The 16,938-nt window shown below is 43.4% G+C and overlaps 1 protein-coding gene across 1 annotated transcript in view; it reads left to right on the top strand.

The window, feature by feature from the left end:
- Window positions 1-16,938, top strand: part of CDH4 (cadherin 4) — a 412,843-nt gene that overhangs the window by 367,847 nt on the left and 28,058 nt on the right. The window contains exon 8 of the mRNA XM_042832267.1: window positions 8,032-8,169. Within this exon, the coding sequence (XP_042688201.1) occupies window positions 8,032-8,169 (138 nt within the window). The remainder of the gene's footprint in view (window positions 1-8,031; window positions 8,170-16,938) is intronic.

The following is a 16,938-nucleotide window of genomic DNA, read 5'->3' as shown; positions in this document are numbered from 1 at the left end:
CAGCCTGCAGCCTTAATCACAGCCCACCTCTTTTTTGGCACCAACTCAGTGGTGGTAGTCATAATCAAAATGCATTATCCAAGATGTTTTTCATCTCTCCTTTTCTTAATGAAATTTATTTGTAGCTCGTACCAGCTCACTGTCACCCCCTCGCATGTCTATCAGTGCCGACAATCAGCAGCATGTAATTTATTTTCCTTATTCTTCTTCCTTGTGGTCTTGCATCTGATCTGTAGTTTTGATCACTGAAAAGTGAGATATAACCCATTTCTAATGATTGTGTGATTCTAATTTACGCATTAAATAAGAACCATATGAGAAGCTCATTTACTCACAGTCGTCCTATTCAAAAAATTCAATACTGTCCAAGGACTACAGATATTTTTACAGTGGGTTTTCTGATAACAATTTTGGTAATAATTCTGATAATAATTTTCAGGTAAATCTGTAGTGCCTGAATAGCTTCAATAGACTCAGCCCAGGTGCCTTTATGGAATTGCTTGCGGCATGGAAACAGATTAGGTCCATCAGTGGCAACATCAGTAAATAAAACATTTCAAGACAGAACAGTGGGTACTTCTTCTGCCGTTATTGTTGTTTTCATACTTATATTCTGAAAACAGCCCAGTCTCTATTTTCTATTTGCTCCAGGCTTGGTGTCTAATTTTCCAAGGCTGAATGAAAAAAAAGAAAATAATCCCAACAAATGTTATGTCCATATTATAAAACCTTCCAAAATTGGAAAATAATGTCACAGTCTTCAGAATTGTGGTACAGTTTAGATTTTGAGTGAACTCCAAAGAATTAGATTGATTTTAAAGTGATATTTCAGATAGGATAAAAGAATTGGGTGGGTTGTGGTTTTCCTGGTTAAGATTCTGACATTCTTTTGTGGTGAAATATCAGATAAAAAGCTTGTGACCTCTTGTCATCCTCACCTTTTGCAACTCCAAACCTAGAATTAGTGTGGGTTAAACAGAGCCTGCAATGGTACTAACCTGGGATGCAGCATGCCTGAGAATGCGCCATTGCCTTATGGGTGGACCAGCTTGGGTCAGAGCATAGCAAACCCTGTGCACAGAGCATCTGGGTCTGCTGACATTTTGGTGGATGCAGTTTCCAGTAGGTCCCTCTCTTTGGCCAGGAGCGGCTGCGTTGCTGTTCTTAATGTGTTCCACAACTGTGAGGTTTCAGCCTGGGTGTTTCCAAAGCCTTGAGATCCCAGGCTCAGTGTCCAGTCCACCAGGAAGAAACATTGCTCAAATATAAAAATTAAAAAAAGGATAACTCAGATGAATCACACTCAAAGCTATCTCTGTTCTTGCTTAGTAGAGTATTTCCTATGCACAGTATTGCTAGCACAAAACATTAAGAAAATAAAGAAAATGGTCCACCAGGACCACCACTCTGTGTTACCATTTTCAGTTACGTGGATGTCCCCCGCTGCAGTTCTTTGTTGTTCTGGTGCTTTTTTGTGTTTGGAGTTGATATTTCCAAGCTTTTCTTGGTATCCCTGACAACTAGCAGGACGCTTTTGGAGATGAGATTCTCACTCTATGACAGCACTCCTGGAGCTGGCTCTTCAGCAGGATGCTGCTCCCACAGTAACACAGGGGAGGTGAGCAATTCAATCCACCTCACATCTCTCCTGGCCCAGGGCTGTGGATGCAGGAGGCAGGCGGCAACCATCAGTGCAGTGCTGTACCTGAGGTATGCTTAGGGAGGGGTTTTGCTCTCACTTGCCACTGCCTGAGGAGCACAAAAAGAGCAGCCAGGGGCAGCAGGAGCTGCACTGCTTGGTCTGAAGCTGCTGGGAGGCCAAGCAGAGCAAACTCTTGGAGGGTCTTCCAGCTCTCTGTGATTTCATAAAGTCACTGCAATAGTACTTTTTTCAGGTAACCTAACTCTTCCTTCTGCTTTTGTATGAAAGTGAAGGGGTAGCTATTGCTGGCTGCTGTACGCACTGCCAGGTGTTATTTTGCTTTCTGAAGCAGCCACATGGAAAAGAAAATAGCTACTGAGCTGTAACAGGGCATATTTGCACTTAAAATTCAACACTCACCCTGGCTGAGCCAAGCTGAAGGGATTGGTTTTGTGACTGCTGGATTTGAGCGAGTTAAACAAACCTGCAAACAGCATATTTCTTCTCAGAAAGAGCAGTGATGCAGTGGTACAGCTGCCCAGGATGTGGTGGGGTCACCATCTCTGAGGGTGTTGCAGAGCTGTGGAGATGTGGCACTGAGAGATGTGGACACAGCAGGATTGGTTGGGGTTGGACTTGGGGATCTTTGTGGTCTTTTCCAACCGTAATGTGTCCATGATTCTGTGATATTAAAATACTGTCTTAAAGTGCAGTAGAGAAGAGAGGAAGCAAGGAGTAGTGAAGGTGTGAGATACCACAGGTTATGAGGCCCAGGTGCTGAGAGGAAAGAAAACTTACTCTCAGATGCTAATCACACTGCTGGCTGAAAGCTGCTTGTTAATGGTCGCTTGTCACTATATGTGCCATGCCAAGTGAAAATCCAGAGGTGAGCTTGTGGCCTCAAGACCTTTGTCCTTTGTCTTGACCTGCATGTCAGAAGGCAGGGTGTTTCTCATTGATACCTTTTTTAGGGAGGAAACAGCTGAATTAGCACACCACCATTTCCAGGAGAGTAAGCTTTGGCAATCAGTAGAGTTAGACCAAGGACCATCCCAGCTTGCTGACAGCTCATAGAACCCAAAGTGCCCAGATGCTTGTGGCAGGAGAGTGCTGTGCCATGCTGGGAAGAAAAGCAAACACAACTTCAGCCAAACAGAGAAGATAAACCTATCTATTTGTGGTTGTGCAACATCAAGTGGCCCATTTTAGAAGTGGGATCCTCTGTCCCTGTCCTGGTAGCATAGAACACTTCTGAGGGTGGCTGTACTTGTATAGAGATGCTGGGATGAAGCAAAGTGCATCCTTTTAGCTCAGATTGTGTATTAAGACTTGCGGGTTCTGAAGTCTGCTGAGGGTGCTGCATACCTGCTACAGTGCTATGCTGTATGTGGGAAAAGTAAAGGTCAAGCTCCATCAAAGGCTTGGCTCGAGCTGGACGCCAAGACGGAGCTGCAGACATTGTCAGCAGAGCTGCCTCCTCTGAGCCTCCAGCACAGGGGCTACTTCTGGAAATCTGCCTTTATATTTAACCATAGGGAGCATTGCAGATACTTCAAGATTCTGCCTGTGGGCTTTGTTTAAATGATGGCTCATTCAATCTTTTTGGATAAAGCACTTCTGCTGAAGTCATGTGACTGTCTGGGGTATTTCTTTTCAAATCGACTTTCCCAGCTGTGGTGCAGTATTTATTACTGTGTTCATGAGCTACTGTCGTATACCAAAGAAGTGAACATCAAAATTTCACCAGCACATGAAGAAATGATTTAGAAAGGAAGCCAGAGGAATATGGCATGTTCCTCTCATTGGCATTGCAAAAGGCAGGGGAGATGGAAAAGTGTATAAAGAACAGGTGAGGATAGCCACGAGAGGAAATAGGACTTTTTTTCCAACTGCAGATTTTCTGTCTCTTTCACTAATAGATTCCTTCTCAATAAATCCCACTGTAACATCCTGGTAACCTTATTTGCTTTAGACAGGATGCTAAATTTAATGAGTCATACATTTCCCAGGAAGTGGTAATTAATTGGACAATATTTGTACAGAGCTTTGAAAATGCAGGTCCTAATTTTGCAAACCCTTTGTCCATAATGAAGATTAATTTAATCACATAATTACCACATCTCTGGACTTTGGCATCTACAGTTACCCAGCACGTGTATGATTTATATTAATTGCATGAGTAATCCAGGAGCAGCCATATTCCTAAAATTATTGGGCACGCATATGTGAAAGTTGGGTTCACAGATAGCACTTCATTGCTGCAATTTCATTTAAAAACTATTTTGCTCTTTAGATGTTTTTCTTTGAATATGATTTGTTCAAAGCCTGTCTCAGTAGTGCTGTGTGTGTGCCCAGGGTGCGAGGCAGCATCCGTGGGGCTGTCTGGCACCCCAATGGGCAGAGCCAGAGCAAAGCTGCGCTTGGAGGGGGCATCTCTTCCTTTCTCCATGCCTGTGTAAGTGCTGGTCTGGTGATCACTGTGAAGTGATCATACAAAAACCTTGTGAAAGGGGTGGGGTTTGATGGGCTTTTTTATCTTCAAAAATTGTTTGAACATAAAGAATACAGAAAGAACCGGTTTCTGCTTTGTTCAATTTGTCGTAATTTCCACTCAGACCCAAAAGGCTCTACTGCTGATTTAATATACTTTTTGAACATTTTTTCTCCCCAGACCTTGTGTTAGACAGTTGCTCCAGCATCCCACAGCTTTAGAGGTGAAGGACCTACTAATTTCCAGCCTAAATTTATTCATGGCCAGCTTATACCCATTTGTTCTTGTGTCAACATTGTCCTTTAGTTTAAATTGCTCTTTAGCCTTCCCAGTGTTTATCCTCCTGAGATATTTATAGACAGCAATCATATCTACTAGCAGCCTTCATTTGCTAGACCAAACAAGCCAGGCTCTTCTGGGCTCTTCTCTGGTGATGGGCTCTTCACTCCCGGCACCTGGTCGGGTCTGGGCTGCTCATACAAGTGACCTGGATTATGCACAGCATCCAGATGAGCCCTCAGAGTTTGGCCCAAGGAGTGAATATCGCTGTTTCTGCAAGGTCGACACTGCACGCAATGCATGTGCCCATGGCTTTTGTCCCTGCTGCACAGTGAGGGTCAGGACATGGGCCCATCCCCTGTGCTCGTGTCCTGCTCATGCCCCCTCAACCAGCTGTCTACAGAGTTTTGGTCCCTTGCTGCGTTCTGTTCTGTTTTGTACTGTTAAATCTCTTCTCGTTTCTGTTATTTGATTCTCTGTTCCCTCTCTGTGTACAAGGCATTCCTAGCTTTTTAACCAAGCCCTTTAACAACCTTAACCACTTGACCAACTGATTCCCAACCTCTGAAATTTAGCTGATGTATTTCTTTGTAGCACTGTATCAGATGATTGACAGGAGAGCAGACAGATTAGATCTGCTGCAATTGCTTAAATTATTCTTTCCTTCATAATTTTTTCCTTCAAAAGCTCTTCTTAGTTTTTAGGTCAGACTAAAAGCTCTGCACTTATCAAGATCAGCTATTTTTTTTCCCTTGATTTATGTAGAAGTAGCACATTTACTTTCCTCTAGCGTGAAGATTTGCTAGATTTATTAAAAATACCAGCCACTGGGCCTTCCAGTGACTTCAGTGGGCTGGGTTTTTAGCCTACCCCTTGAGGGCAGATGCTCATATCTTTGGTTCCACAGCATCACCATCAGAGCAAGGATACAGAAACTATTTCATTTCTCTGGGTTAAGGCCATCTGATGAAACCCCCATGCTGTATTTTTTATCCTGTTCTATTTAAAATGTCACTTCTGCGAAGGAATAGAAGATCGGAATTATTCTGTGTGATCAAAACCCCATCAAGAAAATGTCTCATATGCTAGGGGGCATGAGGCTGCCTATTTTTTTAATAGTCGCAACAATAATACTAACAGTAGGACAACAAACTGAAATGCCCCTGGAGATGTGGTGACAAATTGGAAAGACATGTTGAAATTGAAATTGATTGAATAGTTCAATAAAATCAGCTTAATGCACAAAAGCAGAAAGGTTAGCTACAGAAAAACAAAAACAAAAAATCAGTAATTTCTTATCTGCTGGGACCAATCTCAGTGAAGATTGAATTAGTTATAAATTTAAACTAGGTGTTTGAGTGTGTCACCCTTATCTGCCCACACCAGAGGCGTTCGGATGAAGATGGGAATGGATGGCAACTGAGTGCCTAAAGGGCTGACAAATCTCAGCCTACTTTCAGTTACAAGTTTTCATGTTTGACACAACTTCACATGCCAGCCAACATCTTTCTCCAGGTCAGATCACTCTTCTGCTCCTAACACAACAGTCGTGTCTTCATCTGATGGAAACGAGCACAGCTTTGGCGAAGCTTGCAGCAGTTGGCCTCTTCCTGGGTCCCCACCGCTGCAGCTGCCACCAACCCTGGGACAGAGTGCCCATCCAGTGCTTTCTTTCCCTCTTCCCATCCATATGAGCCAGCTCTTGGGGCTGCTGCATATGTACCTTACTCAGTTCTGGGTGTTTTCATTTTTGGCTTTGTATTCTCTTGGTCAATGCAATCTCTCATGTAGATTTCTTTAATGTGGCATTCTGAATTTGTTCTGGATATTTTATTAACACTGTGCTGCAATGCTAGTGAGAAGCAGTTAGTTAAATAAAAAAGCTTGATTGTAAATCTGAGATTAATAAGACAGATTCATTCGTAGGGCATTTCAGCCTTACAGTTAGCAGTGCTTTACAAGTGGAGTAATGAATGGCAATGTTTGCACGAGAAAAAAACAAGGGCTAGAGTTTCTCCTTCATGTTTTATTATGGGTAGCACGAAATAATGAAAGTCCATTTCCATAAAATATTCCAGTTGTAAGGTGCTGATGAATTCTTATGTGTGATGTCTTGTCAATTTAGCAGATTAATATCTGTCATTTAAAAGTGCTGGAATCAAGATAAAGCTAGAATTCAGATTTCTGTTATTTTAGTAGCTCAGAAGAATTACAGAATTAAAGCAGTTTTGGCAGCTGAAGAACGCTGTTATGGGAGTAAGCAGACCTAACAGACCTAATTTTCACCATGTGAAACTTCGAAGAGCATGTGACATTTTGCACAAGATGTAACGTCAGCAAAGGAAAAGGGCGGCCCTGGAGTAGCAGAGCCAGACTGCAGCAGCCGGCAGCCATTCAGCACGCAGCCACTCTGGGCAGCTCTTTCCTCCCATTAGAGACCCTCCACTTGGCTTTGCACAAAGCTTTTCCAGTGTAACACTGTGATTCCATATCCACACCCTTTAGGCTCTCCATTGCTCTGCCAGAACCACTTGGTGTCCCAGCTCACATGGGAACAGGAGATGTATTCCCCATCTCTGGAGGTATTTAAGAGATATGACTTTGAGGGTCATGGTTAGTGGTGGGACTCAGTTAGTGTAGCGGGAATGCTAAGTCACAGCCTGAAACAGTGATGGAGCACCTGGTGAGAAGGCAGGGCCAAACCACAGAAACTCAGCTGCACCTGAGTGATCAGAAGGGCTGGAGCCAGGATCCACCTCTTCCAGACCTCATTTAAGGGCTGGCAGTGGAGGCAAGGGCTTCTGTTGCTGGAGATCTCTGCCTACCTGAGGCCTTCCTAAAGGTTAGCAGCTGTTTTCCTTTATTTCTGCGCCTGTGGCTGCTGCTTGGTCTGGTTCTCATTTGCTGTAGCTAAAGACCTTGCTAGCCTGCTTTCATCATCATCCCTTTGTAGTATTACAGTTGGCCAGGCTAATGGTTGGACTGGGTGCTCTTGACAGTCTGTTCCAACCCCGATGATTCTATGATTAAGTGTTCTATATGCCCTGAGTGTGATGTGGGTAGCTTGGCAAGATGGTTTGCTCTGCAAGATTTTTTCATTCTTCAAAGTAAATGAGAATTTTTAATGAAGATTTTGTTATGGATTGAAACAGGGAAGATATTTTAAGTGTCAAAAGGCATTGAACTGTGTGAGCAGAGCCAGTTGGAGTGACATGAGGCAATGCTGCTGTCAGTTGGGGATTATTAATGTGTTTGGTGACTTTTTTGATGGGAAAAAAAAAAAAAAAAAAAGGTCAGCCAAATTTCTACTTGTTTTCAGAAGACACAAACTAATGTTGCTGAAAACATTCAAAAATTAGCAAAAATGTCTGTCTAAGCCAAGTATTTCTGCCTGTAAGGTCTTTTATTTTCCTATAAACAGGTGATAACCACCAATCTATGTGAAAATTGCTTCAAAAATGTAATGGAAAATTTTATGTTTTCTTACTAGCATTTCAGGTCCGTCTAACTTTGTAGTCAGCCTTAAGATTGAACTTATATATGGAAAATAAACTGAGACATTTTACAGGATGCCTTTTTTCATTCTCTTCTGTTTGTTTGTTTTTTTTTTTCTTTCCAGAAAGTTCAGCAGTACATAGTCATCGTTCAAGCCACAGATATGGAAGGAAATCTTAACTACGGTCTCTCAAACACAGCAACTGCAATCATCACAGTGACAGATGTGAATGACAACCCCCCTGAATTCACGACCAGCACTGTAAGTAGCAAGACATCAGCACAGCAGTGCCCAGACACAGCGTGGTTGTGATTTGGGATGTTTGTGCCGGTCGGCTCCCTTTGCTGGTTTGGCAGACAGGGCAAACTTGATCAATCTGTGGAACAAAGACTTTTAAGGGGGGTGGTGAGGAAAGGCAATAGATGGGTAAAGGAAACTAACGTGATCTGTGAGGTAGCAAACCTATTTGGCGACCAATTTCAGTGAGGTACTAAAGGAGCTGAAATAATGTGGCAAACAGACGATGTCTGATTGCCCCAAAGAGGATACAGTTGTTTCACAACAATCAGCTGTAGACATCTCAGAGTTATTATTACTTATGAGTGAAATCCGGAGCAGTAAGAGATATTTTGGGTTTAGTAGCCTGGATATGATTTCAAAGAAGTAGTAAATACTCTAAATGGTAACAGTTATCCAGGAAATTTGTATTACACTGATAGCTTTAACAGATGTATTTGTGTGTGCCGGCAGTAAGTGTGTACACGTACTTCACTACATCTGCTTTTAATCAGTTTAAGATGTTACTTCTATTAGTACAGTATTTCTCTGTTCCATTCTCATGTGCTCCAAGTATTTATTACTTGTGAGAAAGAGGAAAAATAGAGAGATTGCAAATTAGAGCTGATTAAGATCAAATTGAAAAGACAGAAGGAGACACAATGTGGTCTTGTTCTTTCCAGCCTGCGTAATCCATATAGGTAGAACATCCAAAACGTGCATAATAACCACAAAGGAGTATAGAGATCTACATGGTAATAAATGAGAAAGCACTGTGTAGCCACTGTCTATATTCATATCATTGTAAACCAGGAGGAGCAAACGATTTGTCTAGAACTGATACCAGATCACTGAGAATACAGAAAGTCAAAGCTGCATTGTGCTCATGTCACTGAACGTTCTTTCAGGAATGTGTTTATTATTTATATTATTCTGAATTTTCATCTCGCCTTACAGGATATGCAAATATTTATTCATGTAGTGCTGGAGTTTCTCCTTAGTTACACCCTTACAAACTGTGAATATGCAACAGAGCTCCAGGGAGTCGTGCAAAGCCCAATTGATGTCACCGTGGGTCCAGTTGGGCTTCATGCTGATGGTGGGATCCTGCCTTCATCTCACCACAGGGGCCTCAGTGGTCCCTTCCAGCCCCTACAGTTCTGAGCCCTGGGCTCTTGGGCACGGTGTGCTCATCTTCCTTCCAGGCAGTGGAAGTGACTGTGTTGTGGATTCTCAGAAGGGCCGCACTAGGTTTCTCCTGAGTCAGAAATGGGCTGCCAGCCTGCAGCCTGTGTTGCTGTTCCAGCCTGTAGAGCTTGGGTTTTACAACAACACATGTGCTTCCTATCTGTCATAGTGAACACACTGAGCTTTGTAGTGTAAAGCTGTCATTAAATATCTCCTTACATATGATACATATGGTTGTGGGGAGCCACAAAAATGTGCTGCAAAGCTTAGGGCACGTGTTCCTTTCTCGTGCCAGCATAGAATTGTTTTCTCTGGGAAGGCTTTTAGGGGCTGTGTCGCAGAGTTTGGCAATTCTCGGGCAATGGGACTTTCAGTACAACCATACAAGCTTGCTAATATTTGGCAAGGAGGTTATTCTACCAGGTGAACAGCTCTTCTTTTGAGTGAAAAAGGAATGACATCTAGTGGCCGCATCATTTAAGCACAAGTTCCAGATGACCCAAGTTGTCTGGTCATGGCTCCAGAAGAAAGACAGGAGGTGAAGTCTCTTGTAGTGCCTTCTGAATCTGATGGAAGGGAAGATAAGGGTAATCTGCTTTCAGGTGAATTCTAAGTGTTTTACATTTCAATGTGTTAGACCTAAAAGGAATGGAGTTCATCAAGAGAAATGCACATACGACTGTGTGAAATCACAGAGTTGTAGGGAATCACAGAATTATAGGGGTTGGAAGGGGCCTCCAGAGATCATCGAGTCCAACCCCCAGTGGGTGAGAAGATGCTATTCTTCTTAGCATGGCTGCTGTGTACCATTATTTCTCTGATTTCAATCACTGAAGAGAAAGCTCTACAAAGGACCAAAGAGCTTTATGCACAAGGGACTTGTTAAAGATTTGAAAACCGAGGGCATTTTACAATAATACAATAATATTTTCTGATTTTAATGGAAACGATCATCTTTGATGTAATCCCAGGAATAGCCAGGATGAATTTTGTGGGAGTATGGAAGCACAATATGGTTTTTCTCTGACTGGCAGAGAACAGCACTGGGCTAATCAGTCTCCTTGAAATGAAGCTGAATTTCCTCACTGTCCTCAAATAGTCCGATCTGCTTTTTAACACCTCTTAAAAAAAAAAAAAGGCAAAAATCTCTTTCCAGGAAACCTACAGCTCTGATGGTAACAAAGCCATGGTCTCCTTTAAGACTGGAGAATGTTTGGAGAGAGATGGTCATTTTTAAATAAAAATGCTCCTGTATTGAAATGATCAAATAACTAAAATAACAGCTTGCTCTTGAGAAGTTGCCAGCTGAAAGGAGCTGGAGTGACTGTGTTTGGCCCAGAAGCACAGAAAGGCCAATTTTATGGTGCTCCTAAATTACCTGTCGTACAGCTGGGGGCAGAGTGGGGTTGGACTTCATCATTACTGGATAAGAATGTTGCTTGGGAGGACTCTGCAACATGCTGGTGTCACAGCTCATGTATTCAGCAGCAGGATTTATTGTTGTTGTATAAAACTTATTAATGGGACAGGAGAGGAAAACACAGCCACTGTGATGGCCAAGAAATTGGGATCATGGCAGTAACTGAGCACTGCGTGGGGCTGAGGTGGAAGTCCAGACACAAGGAGGGGATGGGCTGCCCAGGTGTTTTGCTTAAGGGCCATTTAAAACCAGGTGGGCTGCGATCACAGTGCATTGCTGGAGGAGAAGTGAAAAAGGAGCAGAAGGATCACACAAAAGATCCTTAAATGTAGAAACTGAAGATACCTATAAAACTCCAAAATGGATGTTTGCTTCTGTGAAAGTGGATCAATGGGTTTTTACATCCTTTCACAGAATAACAGGGGAAGAAGAATCTCTGCATTCTCATATGAAGGATTATGAAGTTAGAAGGTGAGGGGAAAAAAATCAGAATCTCTGAGGGAAATATTTCTGAATTGAAATGTGCTGCTAATGCTGAGCCCAGCAGCTCTATCAGCAGAGTCACAGCCAGCTCTGGCCAGCATGCCTACGACTACCAGCATCAAACTGTGACGTGCTGGGGCACAGCAAGGATGAGGTGACCTCCTTGAGTCCTTTCCAGCTCTGGTTTTTATGAGGTTGAATGCATCCTCACTTTGCGATGCTATTTGGCCATGCTGAGAAGCATCAGAGAGCAACTAACGGGGGGAGATATCTCGTGAGATACTGCCTCAGTGGGAAACAGATCTGTGCTAGAAGAGTGGAGTATCCTATGATGCTGTAAACATCATAGATGGCTATTTTGGACAATTTTAATGATTTAGTGCAGGTCTGTGAGCCAGGGAATGCTCTTCTGGTTAGCTAAGGGACTTCAGCAGCCGGCTCTTTGTGTTGTGTTCTTCATGTGACATTGCAGTTTGCAAAAATAAACAGAGGGATTCAATTCTTCCCTCTGCCACAGAGCAGCAGTAGGAGTTCTCTAAGATGTGCCTGACCAGCCTGCTCCTGTGGGCTCTGGAATGCCTTGGAAAAGTTACATCTACCATACCCAAGTTTTCCATTCAGAGTGATTAGCTGTGCTGATTCATTCCTGTGGCACTCTTGGTGGGTTTGCACCTGCCTAATCATCAGCTGACATGACATGGTGAAATTTTAGCTGGACTTTGCATTGCATCAAGACCTTGTAGGAAGTTTCTCTAGGGAACTTGCTCCAACTGCTAGAAGATACCTGCTACTACAGTATCTGTGCGCCATCCGTTATGCAGTGTGCTGCTGCTCATAGCACAGTTGTTCTCTGACACTTTGTAATGGTGTGGAAATTCCTCTGCCACCCTTCGAATATTTATCTCCTATGTGCAGGCAAGTTGCATTTTTTCCACATTAGTATAGATCTGTGACGGAGCCCCTGAGCAGATGTTCACCTCAGATACAGAGGAGGCACACTGAAATTAGTGTTGGTGTTCCAAAGATTAAGCGTCAGCTGAGACAGAACAGTGCTGGATACTCTCAGGTGAGATTTTACGCAAGGTGGAGGCATTTTTTTGGCTCATGGAAGGAATGCCTTTAATGCTTCTGTCAAGCTGGATGCCCTTTCCAGCCTGACCCAATGTACCGATAATCTCCATCCGAGGGTTTCCACTTTATCTAAGGAAATGCATAATCAGAGGGGAGGAGGAGAAAAAGAAACCCATGCCTACACTTGACTCTTACAAAGTCTATTTTTATCGTATTCAATCAAGAACAATCAGGCACAGAGAGGAGATGCAGATGAATTTGCATGATCAGACTTCTGTGTCTTAAATGTTAATTAAAAGTTATTTTAAATTTGCCTACTGTGCAGAACTTGTTTTTATAGTGGCCCGTGTAAGGGAAATATTATTTCGCAGGGCTGAAGTGCTTGTAATTAGTTGAGCTTGTGGATTTTGGGGAAACCTGACTGGCAATCAACCTCTTTTTTTTTTTTTTTTTAGCCCAGAAACTGGGCTATTCAAGTTCTTTAAGCTCCTGAGCCTTAGGAGGTCTTATTTAAAGCTACTTTAAAATTTGCCCTTTGGCACAGCTTTGAGAATCTCCTCTTCCAAGGCTGAACCCAGTAGAGCATATTTTAAAGTGCTGGCTCCAGTATTGCCTCTGCTTCCCCTCTGCCTCTTGGGCTCCTGTTGGGAGCCGCTCTGAATGTTTAGGAGCAAGTGTTGGGTAGTGCTGAGCCCTGTGGGCTGGGAAGGGCCAGAGCTGGTTGTGAAAGCAGAAGAGCTGAGGAGGCTTGTGTACTAGCAGAAGGGGATGTGTTGCTGGGTGAGGTTAATCTGTTTGCAAAGTGGATTTAGCTAATCAGTGGAGGAACAAGCATTTGTGAGTGCATCAGGAGAAGCAGTCCATGATGGTTTTTAAACAGGCTGTTTAATTACTAGCACAGATCTCAGAGCCTGGCTCACCCAGGATGGGATTGATCAGCAATGCGCTTGGTGCATTGTGGGCAAAATGACGCAGGCAGAGTCCCAGCTAAAGGAGTTCAGGTTTTGGCACTGCACTGCCAAGAATTGCTGACCTTTGTCTCTGCAGGTGTTTCGGCTCCTTGGAGCCCTGTGGAAAATGCTAATGAATGCACTCTGGAAAGTGATTTGAAATTTGAAGCAGGTTCTCAGTGCCTTGCAGGTGTGCTTCACCTTAAATAGTTCTTCCTTCTCCCATCTTGATGTTTCCACTCTACTTTCTCTTATCTCTACCCTGATACACCTTTTTGTGAAGCTAAACCAGCCGACCTCCAGCCCCTTTTTGCTCTACAACTTTCCATTCCAGTGGTTATCTCATTGACTGCTGTGTGCCAGGCTCTGCTCAGATGTCTTTCTTTTGACCAGAGCTGTATGTTGTCATCCACATGTCTTGAACAAGAATCCTCCTGCTCTGCAAACTTTCCAAAATTCCAGATAAGCAAACAAGTGCAAGCCAAAATTCTATTCCTTCCTTTTTGTGCATCTGTTCTCTTGATGCACACTGAAATCAAAATACAGCCATGCATCAATCAGTGAAAGAGCAACACTGTCCAGTGTCCAGAAGACATTGCTGACTTGAGCTGTGGAAATAGTGGTGACTTCTTGCAAGTGGCAAAGAATTGCACAAATGCTTTAGCCGGGATCCAGCACCCTGTACTCTGCCTTTGGCAGGGACTTCAGAAGTAACAAGTGCCAGAGAAAACCCTCAGTTTTTCATTCCAGCTGAAAAATACTGATTTTTCAAATGACTATGATGCAAAAATGTAAATAGACCTAATTTAGAGAAATTATCTTTAATGGCCACAGGAAACCAAAACAGGAAGCCAAGTAAGTCTGCAAGTGGTTTGGGGTTTCCTAAGCACATTTATAGCCAGATGCACCAGGAAGTATTCAGGACATGAGCAGTATGAGAAATCATTTCTATGTGCATGCTGGTCTTTTGCTAATTAATCTTATGCATTGAAGGGAGAATCCAGCAGGAAAGGGATTTCTGCACTTTCCCACAGGCAGAAGAGTGGACCCGGGTACTTATGCAGGACTGTCCTAAACAGACACCTTACAGCTGATGCTGGGAATGCCGGTAGGCATGGATAGATAACTGTCTCCCATGGCTTGGGTACATGTCCAGACCTGGAAGAGACCTTGAGGCCCTGGAACCGGTTCAAAGAAGGGCAACAAAGCTGGTGAGGGGTCTGGAGCACAGGCCTTATGAGGAGAGGCTGAAGAAGCTGGGAATGTTCAGTCTGGAGAAGAGGAGGCTCAGGGGAGACCTCATTGCTCTCTATAACTACCTGAAGGGAGGTTGTAGTGAGCTGGGGGTCAGCCTCTTCTCCTGTGTAACTGGTGATAGAACTAGAGGGAATGGCTCAAGCTGTGCCAGGGGAGGTTTAGGCTGGACATTAGGAAATATTACTTTTCTGAATGAGTGGTCAGGAGCTGGGATGGGCTGCACGGGGAGGTGGAGTCACCAACCCTGGAGGTGTTCAAGGAACGTTTGGATTTTGTGTTGAGGAATATGGTTTAGTGAGAACTACTGGTGATGGGTGGATGGTTGGACTGGATGATCTTGTAGGTCTTTTCCAACCTTGATGTTTCTGTGATTCTGAGACCAGGACTTGAATCCCACACACACCATGTCCCCATGCAGGGACATAGTGCCTTTGCCCATTCAGCTTGTTGAATGGTGCCCAACTTTACACCTGTGCCATTCAGAAAGTCTGCAGTGAATTTGGATGTAGGTGAGCCTGCATGCCACAGTACTTTAAAATCATCAAAATGCTCGTGGCATAATTTAGAGGCAATTGTCTTGGGAGCCGGAAATCAAGGTGAACAGTGCAGGTCAGAGCTGGCAAGGGGAGAGACCTAATAGTGTGGTGAGAATTTTACAGGGCCGCATTGTTTTATAGGTAAAAACAAACCCAGGAGTTCAGTGCAGTCCTGCAGACAGGATTTATTGTTAAAAATCAATTGTGCTTTCATGGAAAATCCCCAGTGACTGCATTTGCTTGCTATTTTCCAATCAAAACGAAGCTCAGCTGAACTACCCAGTAAAGCTTGTTCTGTTATAGAACTGTCATCTTCTAACTGAAATAAGTTATTGTATTCAAGTGAATCCAATATGCCCAGCAGCATTTGGGTACATGAGCACCTACCTAATTCTGTGTGTGTTTCAATTAAATATGTAGTCGGTGAAGTCTAAAAACTACAAATGAGTTCAGTTTTCCAAAATAAAAATCTAGTGTTTATACTTTGAAATGGGCTTTCTGCCCCTCATTACATTGCAGGTCCTGATGAAAGCCACTGTTTATTGTCATAAGCAATGAATTAGAATACAGATGTAGGGACAAGAGGTAGCAGTAGAAAATGAGGATAGCAGCAGCACAAAAATTGTTCTTTTTTTTTTTTCCCATCTCGTCTCAGCCTTGCCCACAACTCGCTATGTGAATGTTGTGAGACTTTGCTGCTGTGAACATGCAGGTTGGCCTTGGTCAGGGAGGTAATTACACTGTGATGGAGATCATTCCTGTCATGAGCTGCCCTTGGGATGGGGGTCCCCGTGGAAATGCGAACCTGTCCATCAGTTCCCAGGAGATGAGTTAAGTGGGAGCCTCCCCCAAAGGTGCAGATGTTGCTGCTCGGTGCGTATTCTTTGGGTAGTTTGAGGAAACTGGGTAGTTTGTTCTGGTGGGACTGTCCTGCATCTGTTGTCAGATTTCTGCACACGTGCAAGCTGGGACTGCTAGGGATGAGAGCCCGTAGTGGGTCCGGGGGTGACAGGAGCTGAGGACAGGAGGCTGTGGTGTGTGTGTTCTTCACAGCACAGCATCTGGAGGTGTCTGGGGACCCTTCGAATGCTGTGATGTGGGAAACAAGCCATGCACGGTACTCCCTTGTAGATACTCAACTTCTGCTCTTTATTATTACCTCTTTCATCTAAAATGAGTAAAATGAAACAGTAATTCACCATATCTTCATGACAGGACCACCAGCCTCTTCTATGGTTTCATCAGTGCAGTACAGGGCAGGAGGGATGAAATATCTTCACGACTGCTTAGAGTATTCTACAGGATGGAGAGAGATGCAAAGATGTGTATATACAGATACACAAAAATGAATACACGTGCAGGTGGAGCTGAAGTGTAGATGGGTACTGATATAATACAGTCATCAATAAAACCCAGATCCCTCCTCCAGATAAATTGCAGTTATGTGAATTACTCCATTACACTGTATGTGTATATATGCATTTATTAAAGGAATGTGATTTCCGTGATAGAATTCTCTTACTAATAGACTCCATTAATCAAAACCTCAACTTACAGTGGCTTTTGTTTTGTTTATATCCTTTCAGTACATTCATTTTCAAATTATCACCAAATTAATCATCTACTGTACTTTAAACCAACTGCCATTTGGAGAAACAGTTCCAGTTCCTCTCCATTACACTGAGCATTAGTTCTTAAGGCGTAGTTCAGGGCTCTGTTTAGCCTGATTCTGTCCTAAATCTAATTGGAATCAGATAGAGTTTTCCTTGTAAATGGGTCAGTCACAAGGGGGGGAGGGGGGGAAGAGGGAAGAAAGCACCATCAAATGTAATCTTAAGAATGGGGGGGG

The sequence above is a fragment of the Centrocercus urophasianus genome, unplaced genomic scaffold (genome assembly GCF_019232065.1).
Source record: "Centrocercus urophasianus isolate 14NV4802_14NV808 unplaced genomic scaffold, USGS_Curo_1.0 seq_38, whole genome shotgun sequence".
Classification (NCBI taxonomy): domain Eukaryota; kingdom Metazoa; phylum Chordata; class Aves; order Galliformes; family Phasianidae; genus Centrocercus; species Centrocercus urophasianus.
Note: the sequence above shows the minus strand (reverse complement) of the source record. Positions and strands in the feature narration are given on the sequence as shown.